Source organism: Entelurus aequoreus, linkage group LG05 (assembly GCF_033978785.1).
Source record: "Entelurus aequoreus isolate RoL-2023_Sb linkage group LG05, RoL_Eaeq_v1.1, whole genome shotgun sequence".
Classification (NCBI taxonomy): Eukaryota; Metazoa; Chordata; class Actinopteri; order Syngnathiformes; family Syngnathidae; genus Entelurus; species Entelurus aequoreus.
The window spans coordinates 59205953-59228577 of NC_084735.1; the positions used below are offsets into that span (position 1 = coordinate 59205953).

Consider the following 22625-nt stretch of genomic DNA (forward strand, 5'->3'; position numbering starts at 1 on the left):
AAAAAACAGCTCAGTTTTTTATATGGCAAACACAAAATATGCAACATTTTCCCCAAAAAATATCTCAAAGTGGAATATTTAATGTGACGTAATTGGAGCCTTGAATAGGTCAATAATTCATAATGACATTGATTTTGATTCTTTTTTTTTTTTTAAAGAAATAAACAGCCTGCATGGCAGCTTTATGTTATTAGAGTAAACATTGCAACATTTTCTTGTTACATTTCACCTGTTTGCTCTTTTATACCATTTTTTATGATTTTAATTTTTTCCAATCGTATTTTTAAAATGTGCCGTGGGGCCGTTAAAAAATGACCTGCGGGCCGCAAATGGCCCCCGGGCCGCACTTTGGACACCCCTGACTTAAGTGGTGTTTTGTGGGTTTTGACTCAGTCCTGTTACCCCTTCTGAAAAGTGTGGAAACAAGAGCAAGTTAATTTTTTTAATGAATATTCTATCATATTTACACTATAACTAGGGGTTGAAATCGCAACACAGTCCTGTTACCGACATAATTTATTTTTAATGCAATTTTTTTGTTGAATCACTGTATTGTGTTTAGAGTCAACATGCTGTTAGCAAAAATTTCATATTTCATGTATTTATAATTCTATGATTAAAAAAACTCACTCCTGTTATTTTTAGTCCTTTTATTCAAATGTGTCTTCATCTTAGACATCTTGTTAAAAAATAAAAAATAAAGTTGTCTGAGATGACACAACACACATTTTAATAGTTTGAAAATGTGTACTTTGGTATTGTTCATTATCAATAGCGCTATTTCTATTGGTATTCGTATTGCTCCATTTTTAGTGTAATAATGCTCATTGTCATTTCTGTATTATTTTTTATTTTCGCTAACTGCTTATTTGCTATTACTTTTACCATCATATTTGTACATGTCGTATTTGCTGATGTTGCTCTGTTGTTGTTATTGTTGTTGTTGTTGTGTTTGCTGTTGTTGTTTTTGTCTCTCTGTCTAATCCCCCTCTTGTCCCCACAATATCCCCCTCTGTCTTCCTTTTTTTCTCTTTCTATCCCCTCCTGCTCCGGCCCGGCTGCACCAAATGATAATATAAATACATTTAATAAAGTCGAATACAAATAAGGCAACAAGAGAAGTATCCTACACTTCTCTTTTGTAAAGTAAATCTGAACAGCCGATATGGGCATCTACATCTACTATATGATTTGCCTGAAAAGCTGGACAGGACAAAAAAAGAAAAAAAAAAAAAAAAAGTGTACTTTTATTATATTTAGAGTTGGAAAATGAAATAACATTTAAGTTTATTTTGAAAGTTACCACAATTGAATTGCAGTGATACATTCAAATGGCTCATATACAATTTTGTGACATGAAATTCTTTGTTTACGCTTAAGTTCCTTCATCATTATTTAGAAAGGCACAGGACAGCCATGACCTTTAACCCCTGACCCTCACAGGGCCCATTAGACACTTCCTGTACGTATAGGTGCTTGGACTTTTCACATACAGTATTAGCAGCTCCTTTTGGTCGAGCACGTTTGGTCAGAGCGAGAATGCGAGCAGGAACTTGATGGGCAAAAACAAGCGGAAGTGATATTCTGGAAAGCAGGAACATAAATGATGTTTCATGTCTTCATAATTGTTTTCTTCTGCATGTGCAAGGTGATGAATTGTTTTGCTGGAATGTGACTTTATTGTTATGTTTTAAATGTTCCAACGCGACAAGTAGGAATTGACTTCCTGTTTTCTAGCCAACTCTCCGTCACATTCAGGAACCCAACGTTTATTTTCCGGTTGCCAGTTGCTTCGTTACGAGGAATGTCAGCCTTAAATTGTTTTGGTTTTAAAAGCTGACCTTGAAGTCAGTGAGTCTTGTTTGACCTTACATTGCGTTGCTCTGCTTTTAAAACTTTCATTTAAGCGACAGTAAGAAAGTGGGTTTTAATATTTTTAATATGTGTATGCATACTAAACATAAATTTTCTGTTATATTATGTTTTTTAATCCTTTTTTTTTTAAATTATGTTGTTGTGTTTTCTTGATTGTATTTTTTCAACATGCAGCAGGCCAACAAAAAGTTAAATACCGTATTTTCAGGACCATAGGGCGCACCGGATTATAAGGCGCACTGCCGATGAGGTCTATTTTCATACAAAAGGCGCATTAAAGGAGTCATATTATTATTTATTTTTTTCCAAATTGAAAACACTTCCTTGTGTTCTACATAACATGTAATGGTGGTTCTTTGGTCAAAATGTTGCATAGATGATGTTTTACAGATCATCTTCAAGTCGCTTTCTGACAGTCGCTTCAGGATGCGCCGTTTTGTGGGCGGTCTTATTTACGTGGCTCACCTTCGGCAGCGTCTTTTCTCCGTCTTTTTTGTTGTAGCAGTGTAGCGTGCAAGGACGGGTGTGGAAGAGGTGTCAAAAGATGGAGCTAACTGTTTTAATGACATTCACACTTTACTTCAATCAATAACGAAGCAGCATCTCCTCATCCGTGGCTCACCAGTGCAACAACAACGCTGTAAATGTGTCATGGCGAATTTACAGACTAAAATGGCGGACGCGCGCACAATTTCAGGACTTATGCAGATCACAGATATAGATCAGCAGGTACCAGAAGGTAAGAAAAGTTGCTTTTCACAATGTTGCAAAACAAAACGCCAAATAATATGTCTTACATTATACACACACCATAATAATACTTGTATGTTGAAGCTCAGTGCAATCCGTCAAGTGGTGTGGCTTCATAGCTTACCAAAGTCGTACTGAAACATTTTGATAGTATAACATTTTGATTTGTAATGTTCTATATTTTCAATGGAACATATAACATTTTGGTGTTGTTTACTTGAGTCATATTGCAGTCTACACATATCTCTTATGTGTGACTGCCATCTACTGGTCAGACTTATCACTTCTTATCACTTATCACACAATGTAACAAATAAAATAGCTTCGAGGTCGGTCAGCGCAACCAAAAATGATTCCGTACATTAGGCGCACCGGGTTATAAGGCGAACTGTCGAGTTTTGAGAAAATGAAAGGATTTTATGTGCACTTCATAGTCCCCAAAATACGGCACTTCCTTCCACATCCCCAAAATGTGCATGTTAGACTTACTTTAAAGCTTTACAGTGTCCTGACAATAAAGTTCTGATCTACTCAGATCCAAATACCACGCGGTAAAAAAAAACAGCTTGTGCAAATTATAAAATTGCATGTATCGGTGCTAGTAATGGATGTGTTGCGTGTGGTATACAATTGAAAAATGGTGCAGACCACCTTATTTAAAATATAATTTTGCGTGTACTATACAGGGCTTTCACCACAGAGACAGTCGATCCTTTACCGCACATTCATGTTATCATGCTCCTATCACGTTTTGCTATGTTTTCAAACATGCAGCAAACATGTACCACTTTAAGGGGTAGCTGGCCACGGCACTGACTGCGAGGATGTTGAAAAATATGCAAGAAAATGCATATTGCAAGAAGTTTTTTTCACATAGGAGATAATTTAATAATATATCTGATCGATGAAAAAATTTACGTCATTAAAAAGTATGACAAAACTCACCAATTAAATGTGTTTTTCTGTAATTAGCCCCTATGGTCATCCAGCAGCCTGGGACGTGCACATGATTATAGAGGGGCAGGGGCTCAAAGTCAGAAAAGGGCAGAACATTTTTTTTTGGTCCTTTACACAATATGGAAATTAATGTAAAATTAAATTTGCTAATAAGAAGCTAACTACTTAGCTGTGTGTCCTTTGTAGGTAAAAGTGATTGCCATTTCTTTTGTGTCAACAAATTATTGTCATAATGAGTTAATTCACATTATCATAGGATTGGAAGACATGAAGACTGGTTTATTATTAGGCTATTTATTGTTAAAGATAAGCACTTTAATATTGAACATTGAACAGTGCAACATGAACTTTGAAAAAAAATACAACAATAAATACCCAAATGGAAAAAACTTCAATGTGAAAATCTGTCCTTCTTCCCTTAACTTGATGAAAACACCATCAAGTTGTAACTTATGGTCTTTCTCACTTAATGCTCAGACTAAACAACTGAAATGCAATACAGGGCCAAAAATATGGACCAGGGGCCAGTAGAGGGCTGTAGGATGGAGGCCACCCATACCCAAATATGCTCCTCAATGTAAATTCAGGGCTTCCATGAAATGCTGTGAAATCAGTGCACAATCAGTAGCCAAACCTTCTGGGGGCCTTAAAGCAGCAACCTTCTGGGGGCCATGTCCCTGTAGATGTTGATCACATCATTGTGATTTATGACTATGTCTTTTTCAATGTAGAGGAGAAGGAGATCAGACCTTTTCTGTATCCTTTTTTTTTTTTGGCATTGTGCTGCAGGCATAATCAACATGAATCAAGTTTAAATACAGATGGTAATATTCCTAACAGATAACCTACATCTTATATCCCCAGAATGCTGAAATTATTATTATTATTAATAATAATAATACTCATAATAATAATAATTATTATAATTATTCTTCTTATTATTATTGTTATTATTATCATTATTATCATTGTTATTATTATTATTTTGTTAACCCACACAGTAATAGCAAAGTCACAATAAACTTTATATCTAAACCTCTACTGTGAGAGAAATGTGATCCGCCGTAAACACAGTGCATTTTATTTTGAAAATTAACCCGGTGTTTTATTTTGTACACTACTTCCTGTCCCGCACGATCCGTCTGCTCTGTGCGGAATTGATGCGCCGTGCTCAATTGATGCGCCGTGCTCCGACGTCCGGCAAAAACAGAAGCTGACACATTGAATAATAGAATAATACAGCGTTTTTCTGAAATATTACCCATATTAGATGCTGAATAAGTGGACGGCGACTAGACCATAACATAACTCACAGGTTCAAGTTGCTCCACTGTCACGTCTCCGGCTCAGGGGCGCAGTTGGCTCTCTCTCCTCTCACTTACTCACTCACTCGCCCTCTCTCTCTCTTTTTTACATCCCTGACAGGAATTTATTAATGTTGTTTAAAGAAAAAGAAAAAAACACACACACACAGGCAGAGGGCACTTTTTAAGACGAGGCAAAAAAGGGCAGGGGCTCAAGCACCCATTGGCCCCTATGTGTGCACGTGCCTGCCAGCAGCTATACAATTATAATATGATAATGCTGAATAGACAATATGTCTGATTTATTTTATTTTTGACAGTCCATATATGTTGACAAGCATCCATAGGAAGGAGCTGCCGTGCAATTGCCTCCTTTCTCATATGGCCATGTGTAACTGTGTCATTTTGCACAGACTTTTCAGACGTGCTAAAAAAACGCAAGTAGCGTTTGCAGTTTATTTTTATTTTTGATAGATCACACTGTGTGCAGAATAGTTATATTTGCATCTTCTCCTTCAGGTATTGTGAGCAATCTGATGATCATCATATATTCTGCATATTTATGAATACACGTTAAATAGATTACGCTCCTTATTCTGCTTGATAAACGATGCAATCATCAATGCACATGTTTAATAAATTAGCTTTGCATGTGCTATCAAGTTTGCACGTGTTTTAGTACACACAAACCTTTAGTAGATCAGGCCCTTAGTGTGTCATCTACTAATATTCAAATACCAAGTACTAAATAGTGTGTACAAAGTATAAAACTGTGTGTACTATCAGTGGATGTGTTGCAGGTGATCTACTACACTCAGTGTACAATTAATAACTGGTGCAGACTGTTCTGGAATGATCCAGGGACAAAAGAATGCATGTTGCAAGTTTTTTCAAAGGAGCTATGTTAACAACATATCTCAATATGAAAATAATGAACAGCATTAAAAAAAAACAAAAAAAACCCGGCAAGAAACATGATTTTGTGGTCTGCTGACTCCAAATCAGCCCTTAAGTCATCCTGTAGCTTAAAGATGTAATTGCTGGACAGACCATATGTCTAATACTTGTGACAGAAATATGTTGCTTGTCCTCACAAACACTGAATATTCTCTGTTTATCTTCTAACCACGTCGCATCCACGTGTGCATAACTGTGTCCGTTTGCATGAAGCTTCCAAAGGTGAAACTGTTTCAGGTTTGATAAATCACATTGCGAGCACTAAATTAATATATTTGCATCATCCTCTTCCCAGTATGGTGTGTCATAATAATCAGCATACTGCCTATTGTGCATATACATGAAGACAAACACTAAATAGATTGTGGACTATTTTGATCATTTAAGAGACGCAATGCACGAGTTTAGTAGATCAGCTTTGTGTGCTAACAAGTTTGTGTGTGTTTTAATACATAACAATATTTAGTAGATCACACCAAATGTAAATGTAAATTTAAAGTATAGTTTACATGTATGTTTCTTGTGAATGTGGGAAAAGCTAAAGAAAATGGACATAAGATTATTAATAATTGACTTTATAAAGTGAACGAATTTGAAGAGGGAGCACTGTGTGCTGTTGAAATTAAACTACATTCAGCTTTACACAACAAAGTCTTTTTATACAGCTAACGGGTAAAAAGAAGCCATTTTCCATCATGTTAGATTACGTTACCAGAGGTGAAAAGTTTTCGAAAGGACGCTGGAGGCCGGTGTTTGTGTGTGTGTGTGTGTGCGTGTGTGTGTGTGCGTGTGTGTAAGTAGTTCAGCCTTCAGCTCTATTTGCACTGTCACTTCATTGCAATTCTACCATGAGTGTCCTCTTGGTACTTCTGCCAAAAATGACCCTTCTGAACCAGGATCCATGATGGACTGGACCACTGCCCTGCAGGAGGGCCTCTAAGTCTTTGTGTTTGTTTGTGTGTGTGTGTGTGTGTGTGTTTGTGCACACTCACTAACCCTCAGTGCCCAGTGCCAGTCTCCAGCAGCTACCTTGGCACTGGAGCCCAGGATGTAACCCAATCCGCTGCAGGAAAACAGCACAAACTGCAGATTAGATACACACAACAGTGACAGCACACATTTTCTGCAAACAACAAACACACTGCATATTTGTTGGTAATAAAGATGTTACTACAGTCAAGTTGTTCTGATAGTAAAGTTTTTTTAATAAAAGTAAAGGTGTTATGATAGTAAAGATGTTACTACAGCAAAGTTGTTATGATAGTAAAGTTGTTATTGTAGCAAATGTATTATGATACTAAAGTTATTTTATAGTAAAAGTTGTGATAGTAAAGTTGTCAGGACAAAACAGTTGTATGATAGTAAAGTTGTCATGATAAAACAGTTGTATGATAGTAAAGTTGTCATGATAAAACAGTTGTATGATAATAAAGTTGTCATGATAAAACAGTTGTATGATAGTAGAGTTGTCAAGATAAAACAGTAAAGTTGTTACAGTGTGTGAGGTACAGTTAAGAAAGATGAAGTAAAAAAAAAGGTGCATCCATTCCACGTGCGTGCGTTTTAGCCCTGAAGTTGTCATTTCCTTGAAAAGGTCAAAACAACCTTAAGACAAATAGGATGCTTGACTGAACTTTACTGAACACATTTTTTACACCTTCTATTGTTTGTGTTATCATCACTGAACCATTTTGGCAAGCTATAACAAAAGAACTCAGAGGTCACTTTGCTTTTTCCTTCCTTCAGTTGTCCAACATTACATAGAAAAAAAACGTCGACTTCTCACAGTCTGCTTTCCATGAAAGTATTTATGGAACAAATCGCCACTTTTTGTTACTTTTGTATGTTCTTGTTTCAATGTCGTTTCTGTGCATTTCCTGTTTTCTTAATACCTCTTGATGCTCGATGCAGCATGCATGAGCTCCACATGTTGCACCACATGTTGTTCGGCATATTTTCGCAAATGTTGCTCCACATGTTGTTACGCATGAACCCAGTTCAGCATGTTGTTCCACATGAGCTACGTATGTTGGTCCGCATGGTCTATTATGCATGTTGCTCCACATCAGCCATACTTGCCAACCCTCCCGTTTTTACCGGGAGACTCCCGGTATTCAGCGCCTCTCCCGATAACCTCCCGGCAGAAATTTTCTCCCGACAAACTCCCGGTATTCAGCCGGAGCTGGAGGCCACGCCCCCTCCAGCTCAATGCGGACCTGAGTGGGGACAGCCTGTTCTCACGTCCGCTTTCCCACAATATAAACAGCTTGCCTGCCCAATGACGTCATAACTGTAGAATGATCGAGGGCGAGTTCTTGGTTTCTTATGTGGATTTATTGTTAGGCAGTTTCATTAACGTCCTCCCAGCGCGGTAACAACACACAACAACAGCAGTCACGTTTAGTGTACCGTAAAGCAGTTTGTCTGCCGTAAATAGCAATGTTGTGAAACTCTTAAACAGGACAATACTGCCATCTACTGGATAGCCTCCAGAACACTGAAATTCAAGTATTTATTTTATTTATATGTATAATAAAATAAATAAATATATATATAGCTAGAATTCACTGAAAGTCAAGTATTTCATACATATATATATATATATATATATATATATATATATATATATATATGAAATACTTGAGTTGGTGAATTCTAGCTTAAATATATTCCCCTCTTAACCACGCCCCCAACCACGCCCCCGCCCCACCCCCGACCACGCCCCCCACCTCCCGGTATCGGAGGTCTCAAGGTTGGCAAGTATGACATCAGCTATACATGTTGCTCCAAATGAGCTACAGTATGTATGTTGCTCCGCATGTTTCTCAACATGAACCATGCATGTTGCTTCACATGAGCTATGCAGGCAGGTATGTGTTTTTGTGTGAAAGGTGTTTGTGTGGCTGCATTAAATGACTTTGACTTTTGTGATAAACTTATCATTTCCGTTCTATACCATAAACTTTTGAATATTCAATTGAATTACTGAAGAACATTGCTACACGTCTTTGCTGCTTACCTTCCCAGCGGGATGGCCAGGTAGAAGACAGACAGCATCATGGTGCGTCTGTTGTTAGTGAACAGGTCTCCTATGATGGTGGGAGAGATGGAGGAGTAGCTGGACTCACCAATGCCCACCAGCCCCCTAGAGATCACAAACAGCCAGTAGTACTGCAGAGAGAAACACAAGTAGATGTGTCAGCAACTTTCCTTATTCAACATTCAATATCTTAGGAGGAGGATGAATACATTGGGATACATTTCATTGGCTGGCTGGAATGTCCTTGTAGACACAAAATTTGATACAATATTCCACATGAAATATATACACAAGAGAGCAGCTGTACTGGCTGTTTCTATGGCAACTCACTCATTATATACAAAACATCCTACTACTATGTGTATAACTATTTGTACAATTTAACATCTGACCTTTATACGAGTGGTACAATTGAAAAAACTATTTCAACAAGCAGGAATGTTATATATTGTTATAATGATTACAATTCATACTTTGTTTATTTGTTAGCAAGGTTAGCACAAAACCACTCATCTGATTATCAATGAAACTTATTTAATTGTGCAAATAGGAATAAATATAACATCTTGCGCCCTTCTCAATGAACAAGAAGCATGATTATTAGCATATACATATTAATTCATTATTAGTTCAGTTTACTTTCTGTTTTAGCCACTGGATTACAGTTTTTCCCATTTGCTTACACACAATTTTACTAACTGTGTGTCTTTTTTCAAAATATATACACACTTTTCCAAATAGCACATTCGGTTGTCTTAATTCCTAAATTATTTGCAAAATGACACACTTCAGTCAAAACATATACCCATTCATCAAAATAAAGCAAGCATTTGTAAAAATGCAGTTTTATTTTCATCTCACTCACACAGACTTCAAGTGATAAGACACTATTGGAGTGAGTTACCCAGAACAGTGATAAATACAAAACACATTTGTGAAAAACCCTATTTTACTATAAGAAATCACATGTTTGGGGCATTTTGCCCGACCTTTTTAGCACATGTGATGAATGATTACTGTAGCTTGAAAAATATATATTGGCAAATCCATAGAAATCGTCATTGTTTACTTTGAAGTGGGCCTATATGTAAGGACCTAAAGAGAAAGTAAAAATATCCTGTAATATTTTCAACAACTGCCTAACAGTGATGGTGCAAACTGAAAATATGTATTTTTACCAGTCAGGTAAAGTAACATATCACAATAGTCAACAATGACATGCAGTACAAATTAAAATATGAGACAGATAAAAAGGTTTGAAAAAAAAATCTGGAGATAAATACAAATTACAGCATAGAGTATAGGCTACATGTGCAGACTTAGGCAACAACAACTCTATGAAAGAACGTACTCAAAAGCCTCAGTTACTCATTCTAATCATCACCTGCCTGTCTAGCTGGATCAGGCCATAGTATCTCATCCACATCACATGTGCAAGATGGTAAGATGTGTGTAAAGCATTGTGTGTAACATTTCGCAAAAAGTGTGAAGCAGAGTCCATGCCTAATATTAGGCCAATCTGCACAGTGGTTTTGCTTACTGTGTGTGGCCTTTGTTAACTGTGGTGTGAACATTTTTAAATTTAGTGTGTAAGCAATTGGAAAAAACTGTAACAACAGAAACATATTCCACACTGCAAACTCACAATATGGTCAAACAAACTGTCATTTTTTTCATGTTGTAGATTTTAAAAACCTTGGCTGAAGTCTGCAATCTAAAAATGCCTATTTTTGCTACTCTAAAGCCTATAATATCTTTTTTTCACAGTTATTAAATGCATTTTAAATGGTATTACACAACATTAAGACTTATTAAAGTATCTTCCTGCTCTAAAAAATTGTGTGAACCAACCTGTAAGACTGCGCCCTCTGTTGGATTCGTAGTTACATAATTATTTTCCCCCTTCCAGATCGTGCCATAAAACCATGTTGTACTACAGTAAAGTTGCCATCCATCCATTTTCTACCGCTTGTCCCTCTCCGGGTCGCGGAGAAAAATTATAATTAATTAATTATATTTGTGTGGACCTACTGTAATGTAGTTTCTGCAATGTTGTAAAAGTTTTGAGCAATCTTTTTAAATGTATCATAGTGTCAGCAGAAATCATTATTTATTTGTACAAACATCAAAAGAGTTTATTTCAAAACGAGGTGTCTCGAAACTTTATCAAATGGTTCAAATTCAATTCAATCTAAACAACTTTATTACTCCCTCAAGGGGCAATTCATTTTCAGCACCAGGTTGTTGTGGTTTGTATAGCCTACACATGGCCCACAATAAACAGTCAATAAATAAATGAACAATACAACCCTCTGAAGAATTTAAAAGGTTAAGAGTCTGAGCGCAGAGGGGACAAATTATTTGAAGAAGCGATTTGTTTTAAACATAGGAAGGCAACAGAGAGAATTCCCTCGCAAGGACACGGCTCGGGGAGTCTAAAATGCTCTTTGCTTTTCGTAGGATTTGATGGTTGCAGAAGAAGTTTAAGGCTCTTAATTTTATTCCAGTAATCTTTAAGCAAGACTTAACATTACTAGTCAGGCTGTTTTGGTCTTTGACTGAAAGAAATAAAAGAAAAACACATAAGACTCTCAATAAATGCTTGATAAAAACGACAAGAGTATAACAGGCCTGACAGAGAAGATTAATTCTCTGGTGTGTTCACTTCACATCAAACTTGAGCTGACTGTCAAAAAAGGTCCCCAAGTATTTCTACGATGAAACAATGTCAACTTTTTTTTAATGTATGATACACTCTATAGCAGTGGTCCCCAACCACCGGGCCGCAGCCCAGTACCGGTCCGCGGACCGATTGGTACCGGGCCGCGCAAGAAATAAAAATAAAAATAAAAAAAATAAAAAAAATATTATTATTATTTTTTTTGTTTTAAAAATTAAATCAACATAAAAAACACAATATATACATATTGTGTATGTGTATGTCAATATAGATCAATACAGTCTGCAGGGATACAGTCCGTAAGCACACATGATTGTATTTCTTTATAAAAAATTAAAAAAAAACTCCCCCCCTTAACCCCCCCCGGTCCGTGGGACAAATTTTCAAGCGTTGACCGGTCCCCAGCTACAAAAAGGTTGGGGACCACTGCTCTATAGGAATTCCCCTTCTTATGTTTAAAATCAATAATGAAAGATTTGGTTTTGCATACATTTATATCCAAAAAGTTACAGTCACACCAGGAGATAAAATCCGTTGGGGCGCTCCCATTCTTTGATTGTGAACCATAGAGGAGAGATAGTAGTGCCGTGTCATCAGAGAATTTAATCAGATAGCTGTTCTCCTGAATACTCCTGCATGCTCCAGTATACATAATAATAAGTAAGGGTGAAAGTACACATCTTTGGGGTGAACCCGTGGAGATGGTTACATAGCGTGACTGCAAATTGTATGGGCTGTACTCATATCATTCAGATATACTCAAAGTGCTATTATCATATAAAAAGCGGTGACAGTCATTTGCTAAGTCCCACCCCTGACCCTGCAAATATGTTTTGCTTGATGGCAGCTTTTTTCTACCAATCTTGATCACATTTGACACACAAGCGTCTTGTCATTAATCCATAATCAGAGGTTTAATTTTAAAGTGTTTATTAGCATTTGATGACATCATGCATTTGTAATTGTGCACATTAAGACCCTGTGTCTGAAGACACTAAAGAGGCTGAGCACACGTCCTTAGGGTTTTAAAAATTCTCATTTCATCGCAGCCATCATTCGTCTGACTGCCATCTCGTCTCTAAGACCCAAGGACATCAGAACACACAAGGACATCCTGCATGCTGAGGACATCTCTGTGCTGTCAGCTTCTGCTGAAATGTCTGTGTGATGCTGCTCTGCAGTCATGTTGCATGATAAAACGTGTCACACTACATGCTTCCTAATAAAACGTGTCACGCTACATGCCGCAACAACGCGTCATAATACGTGCTGCAACAACATGTCATGCAACATGCTGCACAACACATAATACTACGTGCTGCACAACATGTCATGCTACCAACTGCAACTACATGTTGATGTTTATATTAAGGTTGATGTTTTTATGTGTTGATGTTTATAAATGTGTTGATATTTACATATGTATTGATGCTTATATATGTGTTGCTGTTTATATATGTGTTTATGTTTATACATGTGTTTATGTTTATATCTATGTGTGGATGTTCATATGTGTGTTGATGTGTGGATGTTTTTAAAAAGAGGATGATTACTGATTAAAAAGAGGACGATTCGATTCAATATCGATTCTTGGGGTCACGATTCGATTCAAAATTTATTTATTTTCAATTCAACACGATTCTCGATTCAAAAACGATTTTTTTCCCGATTCAAAACGATTCTCTATTCATTCAATACATAGGATTTCAGGAGGATCTACCCCAGTCTGCTGACATGCAAGCAGAGTAGTAGATTTTTGTAAAAAGCTTTTATAATTGTAAAGGACAATGTTTTATCAACTGATTGCAATAATGTAATATTGTTTTAACTATTAAATGACCCAAAAATATGACTCATTTTATCTTTGTGAAAATATTGGACACAGTGTGTTGTCTAGCTTATGAGATGCGATGCAAGTGTAAGCCACTGTGACACTATTGTTCATTTATTTTTATTTTTATAAATGTCTAATGATAAAGTCAATGAGGGATTTTTAATCACTGCTAGGGATGATGTGTGATAAGAAATTATCGAGTTCGAGTCTATTATCGAATCCTCTTATCGAACCGATTCCTTATCGATTCTCTTATCGAGTCCAGATAGGTTGTTGTATATGGAAAAAAACACACAATATTTGGTTTAACAAAAGCTCACTTTTATTATATAAGAAAACAATTTAATCTAATAAATAAATAAATATTGACTGTTACTCCCCTAAAAAAATAAAATAAAATAAATAAACATTGTTACCCAAAGTATATTAAGTGGGATTTTTCAGAAAAACAAATATATACAGTAACACAAAAAAAACCTGTCTCTGTGATCACTATAGGTGTATAAATAATAATATAGTGTTAAATAAAATCAGTCCCTTGGGCACAACACTGGAAATAATACAGCTCTCCAAAAAGTGCAATTCTGCTGCTATTTGACATAACTGTTTATGATGCTTTGACATTTTTGCACTTTAAAGAAAGAAAGAAAATTCTATGAAGAGAAAAGTTGTTTGCAAATGTGGTTACAATGCTAAAAAATGAAAAGTTAAAGCTAAAAAAAAGAAATACACTTTATTGAGTTAACATTATTTCTTTATAGGGGGAAAGATGTTGAGCTAGGGAATATAACAACTACACTACCCATCATGCAACGGGAGTGACGAGCATGCGCGGTAGCCCCGAAAAGTGTTGTTGCATGTCGTCACCCGTGAAAGTAAACGTCAAGAACTCAGCCAACACGCCTCGTCTGCATTATTTATAATTAGACAGACAACACATATACAGTGTGAAAAACAAAAGTTAAAAAAGGGAGATGTGTTGTATGTATATGTATGTGCTGCGGTTGCTTTAAGAACGTTGCGCCAGCTGCCGTAAAGGAGGTACGTTGCTAGCCTGGTTGCTATGTTTCCGGTGGGTCGTAAAAGTGTTCTTCATGAGTTTGTACCCTGCTCAAATCTCTCAGTAAAGTTATTCATTGGATTATACCTTTTGTTTTGAACTTTATTACACCTTGGAGCGCTTTTTCCCGTCCATTGTTTTCCTGCTTTCGCTATCTGCGCCTAATGACTGAGCTACGTGACTGATTTATTGTGATGTCACACGGAGCATTTCTGGTCGGGACGGGATTCGTTCCGAGGGATTCGAATAAAGAACCAACTCTTTTCTTTACTATAGTGGTCTCGATAACGGGTACCGGTTCTCAAAAAGGGATTCGAGTCCGAGGACTCGGTTATTTTCTTATCGAACAACCGGGAAAACCGGTTCCGAGTATCATCCCTAATCACTGCTATGCTGAAATTGTAACTAATATTGATACTGTTGTTGATAATATTCATTTTTGTTTCACTACTTTTGGTTTGTTCTGTTTCGTGTTTGTGTCTCCTCTCAATTTCTCTGTTTATTGCAGTTCTGAGTGTTGCTGGGTCGGGTTTGGTTTTGGAGTTGGATTGCATTGTTATGGTATTGCTGTGTATTGTTTTGTTGGATTGATTAATTTAAAAACATTTTTTTTAAAAATGTAAAAATAAAAATAAAAAAAAAACGATTTTTTAAAAATGAGAATCGATTCTGAATCGCACAACGTGAGAATCGCGATTCAAATTCGAATTGATTTTTTTCCAGACCCCTAATGATTACTATTGTGTTGATGTTTACACATGTGTTGATTTTTTTATGCGTTGATCCTTACAGTATATATGTGCTGATGCTTATATCTGTGTTGATGCTTTCATAAGTGTTGATGTATATACAGTACAGGCCAAAAGTTTGGACACACCTTCTCATTCAATGCGTTAGCTTTATTTGCATGCCTATTTACATTGTAGATTGTCACAGAAGGCATCAAAACTATGAATGAACACATGTGGAGTTATGTACTTAACAAAAAAAAAGGTGAAATAGCTGAAAACATGTTTGTATTCTAGTTTCTTCAAAATAGCCACACTCTTGGCATTCTCTCGATGAGCTTCAAGACGTAGTCACCTGGAATGGTTTTCACTTCACAGGTGTGCTTGAAGCTCATCGAGAGAATGCCAAGAGTGTGCGAAAAAGTAATCAGAGCAAAGGGTGGCTATTTTGAAGAAACTAGAATATAAAACATGTTTTCAGTTATTTCGCCTTTTTTTGTTAAGTACATAACTCCACATGTGTTCATTCATAGTTGTGATGCCTTCAGTGACAATCTACAATGTAAATAGTCGTGAAAATAAAGAAAATGCACTGAATGAGGAAGAGGTGTGTCCAAACTTTTGGCCTGTACTGTATATATATTGATGTTTATATGTTTATAGCTGTGTTGATGCTTATATATGTGTTGATGTGTATGCATGTATTGATGCTTATAGGTGTGTTGATATCTGTGCATGTGTTGATGTTTTAATTGGTTGATGCTTACAGTATACATAGGTTGATACTTATATTTGTGTTGATAGTTACATATGTTTATATATGTGTTGACGCTTTGATAAGTGTTGATGTCATGTGTGTTGATGTTTATATCTTTGTCTATGTTTATATCCGTGTTAATGCTTGTATATGCGTTGATGTTCATACATGTGTTGATGCTTAAACGTGTGTTGATGTATATAAACGTGTTTTTGTTCACATCTTTGTCTATGGTTATATCTGTGTTGATGCTTGTATATGTGTTGATTCTTATATGTGTTGATGCTTATATATGTGTTAATGTTTATATATTTGCCTATGTGTTAATACTTATTAATCCAGGATTTCATTAGTTAACTGGATACAGGTCAAAGAGAGAAATGTGAAAAATGCCTCCTTAGGGAAGTCAAAGTGTTTCAAGCGTGTAATGCCATGTCCATGTTTTAACGTCAACATATTATAATAATGAAGCAGCTGTGTAACAGAGAAACATGTCTGCCATTGTTCCAGCGTGTCACTCTCAGTTTACCTCTTTGCTGATGAAGGAGCTCAGCAGCGTTACGGTCGACCAGAAGAAAATGCCACAGCTCAGGATGGTCTTTCTGTTGAAGCGGTCGCCAAGGTAACCAAAGATGGGAGCTGCCACCATGAAGCTGCAGATGAACACTAAAAGGAGGAAGAATTAATGATGAACAGTGTAGGAGGATTTACCACTGACCATAAATCATTTCTTACAAAGCCTATGTCCCCAAAGTGCTTTTAAATGTGTTTACTGCTTGCTCCCTGCAAAGAGCCTCATTCTCTGGGATTTATTCATATTTATGAGCAAGGTCAGCGCAGACACAGCATGTTGCATTTTTAATCCTCTCAATCTGACTATGGAATCTTTGGGAAGGAGAAGGGGCAAACATGCCGCTCTTTAAGACAGCTGTTTTATTCACATAGTCAGCATAAAGATGTGGAGGAGGACCAGAAAAGTCAAGGAGAAAAAAAAAAGGGTGGGGTGTGAGTATGTTATATAAGAAACAAATCATCCCACTCCCAACACTCCACACACAAACAGGGCTGTCATAATTAGTGCCTAAATGCTGATGAATCAATCATCATTGTTTTTTTCGTTAAAAATATAACAATGTTTACTTTATAAAACCATACAGATGTACAGTTTATACAAGTAGTATTAGTGTGTATATGTATAAATGTACACTTTATACAAGTATTATTAGTGTGTACATGTATACATGTATAGTTAAAATAAATAGTGTTAGTGCATACATATATAAATGGACACTTCATACAAGTAGTATCGGAGTGCATATGTATAAATGTACAGTTTATACAAGTAGTGCTAGTACAGTATAACTTTACATGTAGTAATTATATAAAAATGTAATAATAATAGACAAACACAGAGAAAAGTATAAGTTTATGCTCAGGTTGCAATTAGCCCTTTCTGTATACAGTTTAACACGCTTATGTCCACACCCTTCAGATGGCTGACTGTGAACATAACGGCTAGTGACATAGCTGAAATCAACGGTAAAACAATCCATCATTGCACATTTTGTTAAATAAAGAGAATGTTTGAAAATAAATGATTGATGACATGCTTTTATTTGTATTTATATTTACAGTATGTGTTTCACTGTGATAGGTTATGATTTTATTCAACAGATCCAGTGTCAGTTGAAGACTGACACTGGATCTGTGCATAAAAACACAGATCCAGTGTTTTTATCGCAATTCGATGTTTCTTACATCGAATTGCGATTTCTGATGTAAGAAACATCAGAAATCGCAATTCAATGTTTCTTACAGATGTGCCAGAAAAAGAAATAATCAAAATTGTGATACATGTAAATTTAGGACCTCAACTAATTGTAACAGAATTGATGTGGAAACAATGAAAAAAGGTCACGGATGGGATTTCAGAACGTTTAACGTACATGATCAATAACCTATTATTTAAAACAGACAAATTCCCAAACAAAATTAAAATGCAAAAGTTGTACCAGTTTACAAACTACATACCTGTTTCCTTACTTTCACAATTTTCTAAAATCATTGACAAACTATTTACAACAGATTGGACAAATTCATAAACAAAAGTGAAACACTCACTGACAGCCAACATTTCAACACCGATGGCATTAATCAAAATAACGGTTTATGGACTCAACAAAAGCATCTGACACAATGAATTATTATATCTTAATTAACAAATTAGAACGGTGAGTAAAAAATACAGCCCACAAAACGTCTTGTTTCCAAGACATGGCCAAAAAGCACCTTAAAGATGGTCTGTAAAGCAACATTCATGCAAAATGTGGACCAAAGCACCACTTTTACATGTTATGTAGTCCCCAAGGGCTAAAAATGTAGATTAAAATTACAACATATTTGACCTTTAAAAAACACATTCAGTAACTAGAAAGACTTGAGTTGTTTCACAGAAGATATGATTAGTGATCATTTTTAGAAAGTGTGTGTTCAACAAAATGTCATATCCAAAGCTAAAAGATTCATCATCATCATCATCAAACTACTATCTTACTTTGATTTATTGTTTCCTTCAAAAGTCACACAAGTCATATTTGTATTGAATATGACAGATAGCACATTCCTACTCGCTTTTTTTTCTTTTTATGAGAAGGATAGAAGTTCTGATACATTTCCACAGTTGCAGCATTATTAGTAGTGGTGGGAATCTTTCAGCATTTCACGATAACAAATCAGGAGCTATGATTAAATTCTAAATAGATTATCATGTATCATTAATTGTTGTATATACGTACAGTATGTAAGGATCTTGCTACTGGCTGCTGACATGGGCAGTAACACATTGTAATTGCGTCATCTCCAGTTTACGTATGTGGTTGCACACTACAGCATTTATACTGTATATATATATATATATATATATATATATATATGATTAGAACATTTTAGCAATATGTTTGTGTTCAATTACAGTAAGTGTGTTTATCCTAAACATTCCTGCCAATTTTACACACTCTGGCATTTTTAAGACACATGTACACATACACGCGTACAGACTAGAAACATGTGAAACATTGTTTTGAGCCAGCCGCTCAACAAAACCTGTTGAGATGAGTCACCTTATGAATACAAGATTAAGATTAAAGATTAAAGATACCAATGATTGTCACACACACACTAGATGTGGTGAAATTTAGTGTGTGTGTGACAATCATTGGTATCTTTAATCTTTAATCTTAATCTTGTATTCATAAGGTGACTCATCTCAACAGTACACCAAATAGACATTAGGAGGAAATTATGTTTGTGTGTTTGTGTCAGTGTGTTTGTATGAGCATGATTCTATGGGTGGGTTGTTTATTCACTGATCTGTGCAAACACATTTGTCTATGAAGCGTAGAATTCATAGGAAGAATAAGCTGCTTGGTTGTAGAATAAACATTTTGTCTGCATTCCTGAGAGCGGAAATAGTATACAGTAGTATTGTTTACACTTTATAATCATATTAATATAATATTAATATATATATATATATCCCACCCCTAGTATATTGTCATTTATTACATTAGTTCACTATTTGTCTATATTGCACAAAGACTATGTTTTAACAGCTAACAACATATATAATCACTTTTTTTTCGTTAAATAGTGTAAATAAAACAACAACACCAATAATTGTTGGACAATACTGTACATCGCCTTAGCTGGAGAGAAAGAAGGCAAAAATGTTTATAGTATTTCTTCCATCTGTGAAAGTTGAGAATCAGAGCAGACTGAGCTGGAGGAATTAGAACTTTTACACCAGAAAATGGGATGCATACCTGAACAGGTGTGCGCAAGTCTGCAGGCTATCACCCTTTCTCAGACATATTCTATATGTATCCACTTTCAACGTCATGCTGTAATGCATCACAACGTTTTCCATAAATACATCCTGCTTTTCTACATGTTCAAACTATAAATGACCAATGTTTGCATAACCAGCTTTGTCACGGCTATCAGTAGCTGTGTTTCCAGGGGGATTTCAAATATGACCCCGTAACTACTTGGTATTAGATCGATACCCACATTTTTAATATCAATCAAAACTATTGTAATGTATCCAAACAACAGAAGAATGAATGCTTATTGTATTTTAACAGAAGGTAGATAGAACATGTTTAAACAGAAAGTAACCAGATATTAATAGTAAATAAAAAATATGGGTGTTTTATTAGGCCACATAATATTACATACATTTATATAATATTATTTTATACTTTTATTTAGTGTTAGTTTACTAATTTATATAGTAGTATTTTTATTATTTATATAGTGTTTTTTAATTAATTAATACAGTGTTATTTTACTTTTGTATCATGTAATTTTGTTTATTCATATATTCTTAATGTATATACTATTCTTTTATTCATATGTATAGTATAAATATATAAATGTATGTAATTATTGTATACTGTACATTTATATAGTGTTATTCTATTCATTTATATAGTATTATTTTATCAATTTACAGTATATATTATTATTATTGTGTACATTTATATATTTTATAAATGTATATTGTGATATAGCATACATTTATATATGTTATTATGTACACTTATATGGTATTATTTTATTCATTTATATAGTGTTATTATATTATTTTATATGGTATTATTTTAGTCATATATATAGTACTATTTTATTCATTTATATAGTATTGTTGTATACATATATATAATTATTGTTAACAATTATATGGTGTTATTTTATATATTTACCTAATAATATTTTGTTAATTTGTACAGTGTTTTTTTTAATCAATTTATATACTGTTTTTGTGTACATTTACATGGTCTTATTGTATACATTTATGTAGTGTTATTTTATACACTTACATAATATTATTGGGTACATTTATATAGTATTATTGTGTAAATGAAGGTAGCTTCATTGGTTGTGGACAGGAAGTGAAAGGGAGCGGCATTCTAATCATGTGACACAGCTGCCCTCCTGTGAGACGTGGCCTAAAAAGATATTCCTGATATGGATAGACACACAAACACATTGACACACACAGACACACATAGACGCGCGGTGATGTCGGTGAATCATTGGGTCATCTTTCTATTTTGGTCTCTGCAAGAGAGACACACAATTATTAGTCTTTGGAATTAAATAAGGCAGCAGATTAAAATACCAGTAGAGTGGAAAAACAAGTGACCTCTATATTGAAGCTATTATCATTTATATCTGATGTATAACACTGAAAGGCTTTCCAAGTTTGCAAGTATATAGATACAATCAAAATAGTATCAAACTCGCTGAGATTCCAGAGCCATTTTGAGAGATAATGAGCTAGCCAGTCACATGAGGTAGAGGTAGGAACCAAAGATCCCTTCCCTATTAATATCAATGCTAATCAAGCAACCAACAATGATTACTTTGAGCAAAATTATGATCCAGAAACGTATATTGTTCATCCTGAATATAAGGAGGATGAGCTACACGTTTTCGTAGCTCTGCTAAACAGATCCAGCTTTAGTGAAACACTAAGCATCATGTAACAGTATTGCTAAGTGCTAAACAAGAAATACAAATGTCTGCTCTCACTGCAATGACGACTGAAATAATATCCATATCTTCACGTTTGTATGAAGAATTAATCATAACACGAAGGGTTAACGAGGAAAAGTCTCCCTGCTGACACTGTCTTCGGTTGTGTGTGTTTGTCTCCATCTCCAGGTATACATTGCATGTCAGAGATGAACAACTTCTAGATTTATGGCTAAATCTTCCTAATATTCAGATGAGAGGCATGATTTATAATGTAGAATAACTTTGACGAGCAGAGACGCGATGATGCTAGAGCAGCTGGACATCGCTGCCAGCTTACAGTAAAGCAGCAGAGGGCTACTTAGGTTTGTGTTATCAATCCTCCGCAAAAAAAATATTTGTCTGGGTTAGCGCTTATAATAACAACATCGCTAATAATTGGTTGATATTTAGTTCACGATATGAGTATTGTTGGCGGGTTTTGGATGGTTATTTAGAGGGTTTTGTGGGCAAAATAGTGAGTCCCCATTGACTACATTGTTAGCGGACTTTTATTTATCTATTTATTTATAACTTATAATTCATAAATAAAAACTCATATGCGTTCATGGGATTGTGTAGGTGATATATTATGCACTTCTTTTAAGGTATATTTTACTATTTTATTTTATTCATCCTTCTGTGTTACAATGTAAATGTGACACTGTGTGTACTATTTTAAATATGGTTTCTTATGTCTGTACAGCACTTTGGCCAACTGGGGTTGTGCTATATAAATGAATAAACTGAAGTGAACTCAACTGAACTGATTGTGAATGATAAACAGCACATCTCTCTTTAATGTTTGCATATTTCCAGTATGACTATCTGATAACATGGTCAGAGTGCAGAAGTGTTACTCCAGTGACGTCAATCTACGGAAATTACAATCTACGGAACATTCAAAATGGCTGGCTGAATTTGTGGCATTGTGTGATGTTTTGACGGTATTTTCACATACTTTGCAGATTGTAAATTCAATTGGAAATGGTTCATTGGATACAATGAAACATACAAACCCCGTTTCCATATGAGTTGGGAAATTGTGTTAGATGTAAATATAAACGGAATACAATGATTTGCAAATCCTTTTCCACCCATATTCA

At 35.3% G+C, this 22625-nt stretch overlaps 1 protein-coding gene across 1 annotated transcript in view; it reads right to left on the reverse strand.

The window, feature by feature from the left end:
* spns2 (SPNS lysolipid transporter 2, sphingosine-1-phosphate) overlaps positions 1 to 22625 on the reverse strand; it is a 130208-nt gene that overhangs the window by 51153 nt on the left and 56430 nt on the right. The window contains exons 3-5 of the mRNA XM_062048477.1: positions 16472 to 16608; positions 8863 to 9014; positions 6840 to 6906 (exon numbers count right to left, since the gene is read on the reverse strand). Coding sequence (XP_061904461.1) covers positions 6840 to 6906; positions 8863 to 9014; positions 16472 to 16608 — 356 coding nt within the window. The remainder of the gene's footprint in view (positions 1 to 6839; positions 6907 to 8862; positions 9015 to 16471; positions 16609 to 22625) is intronic.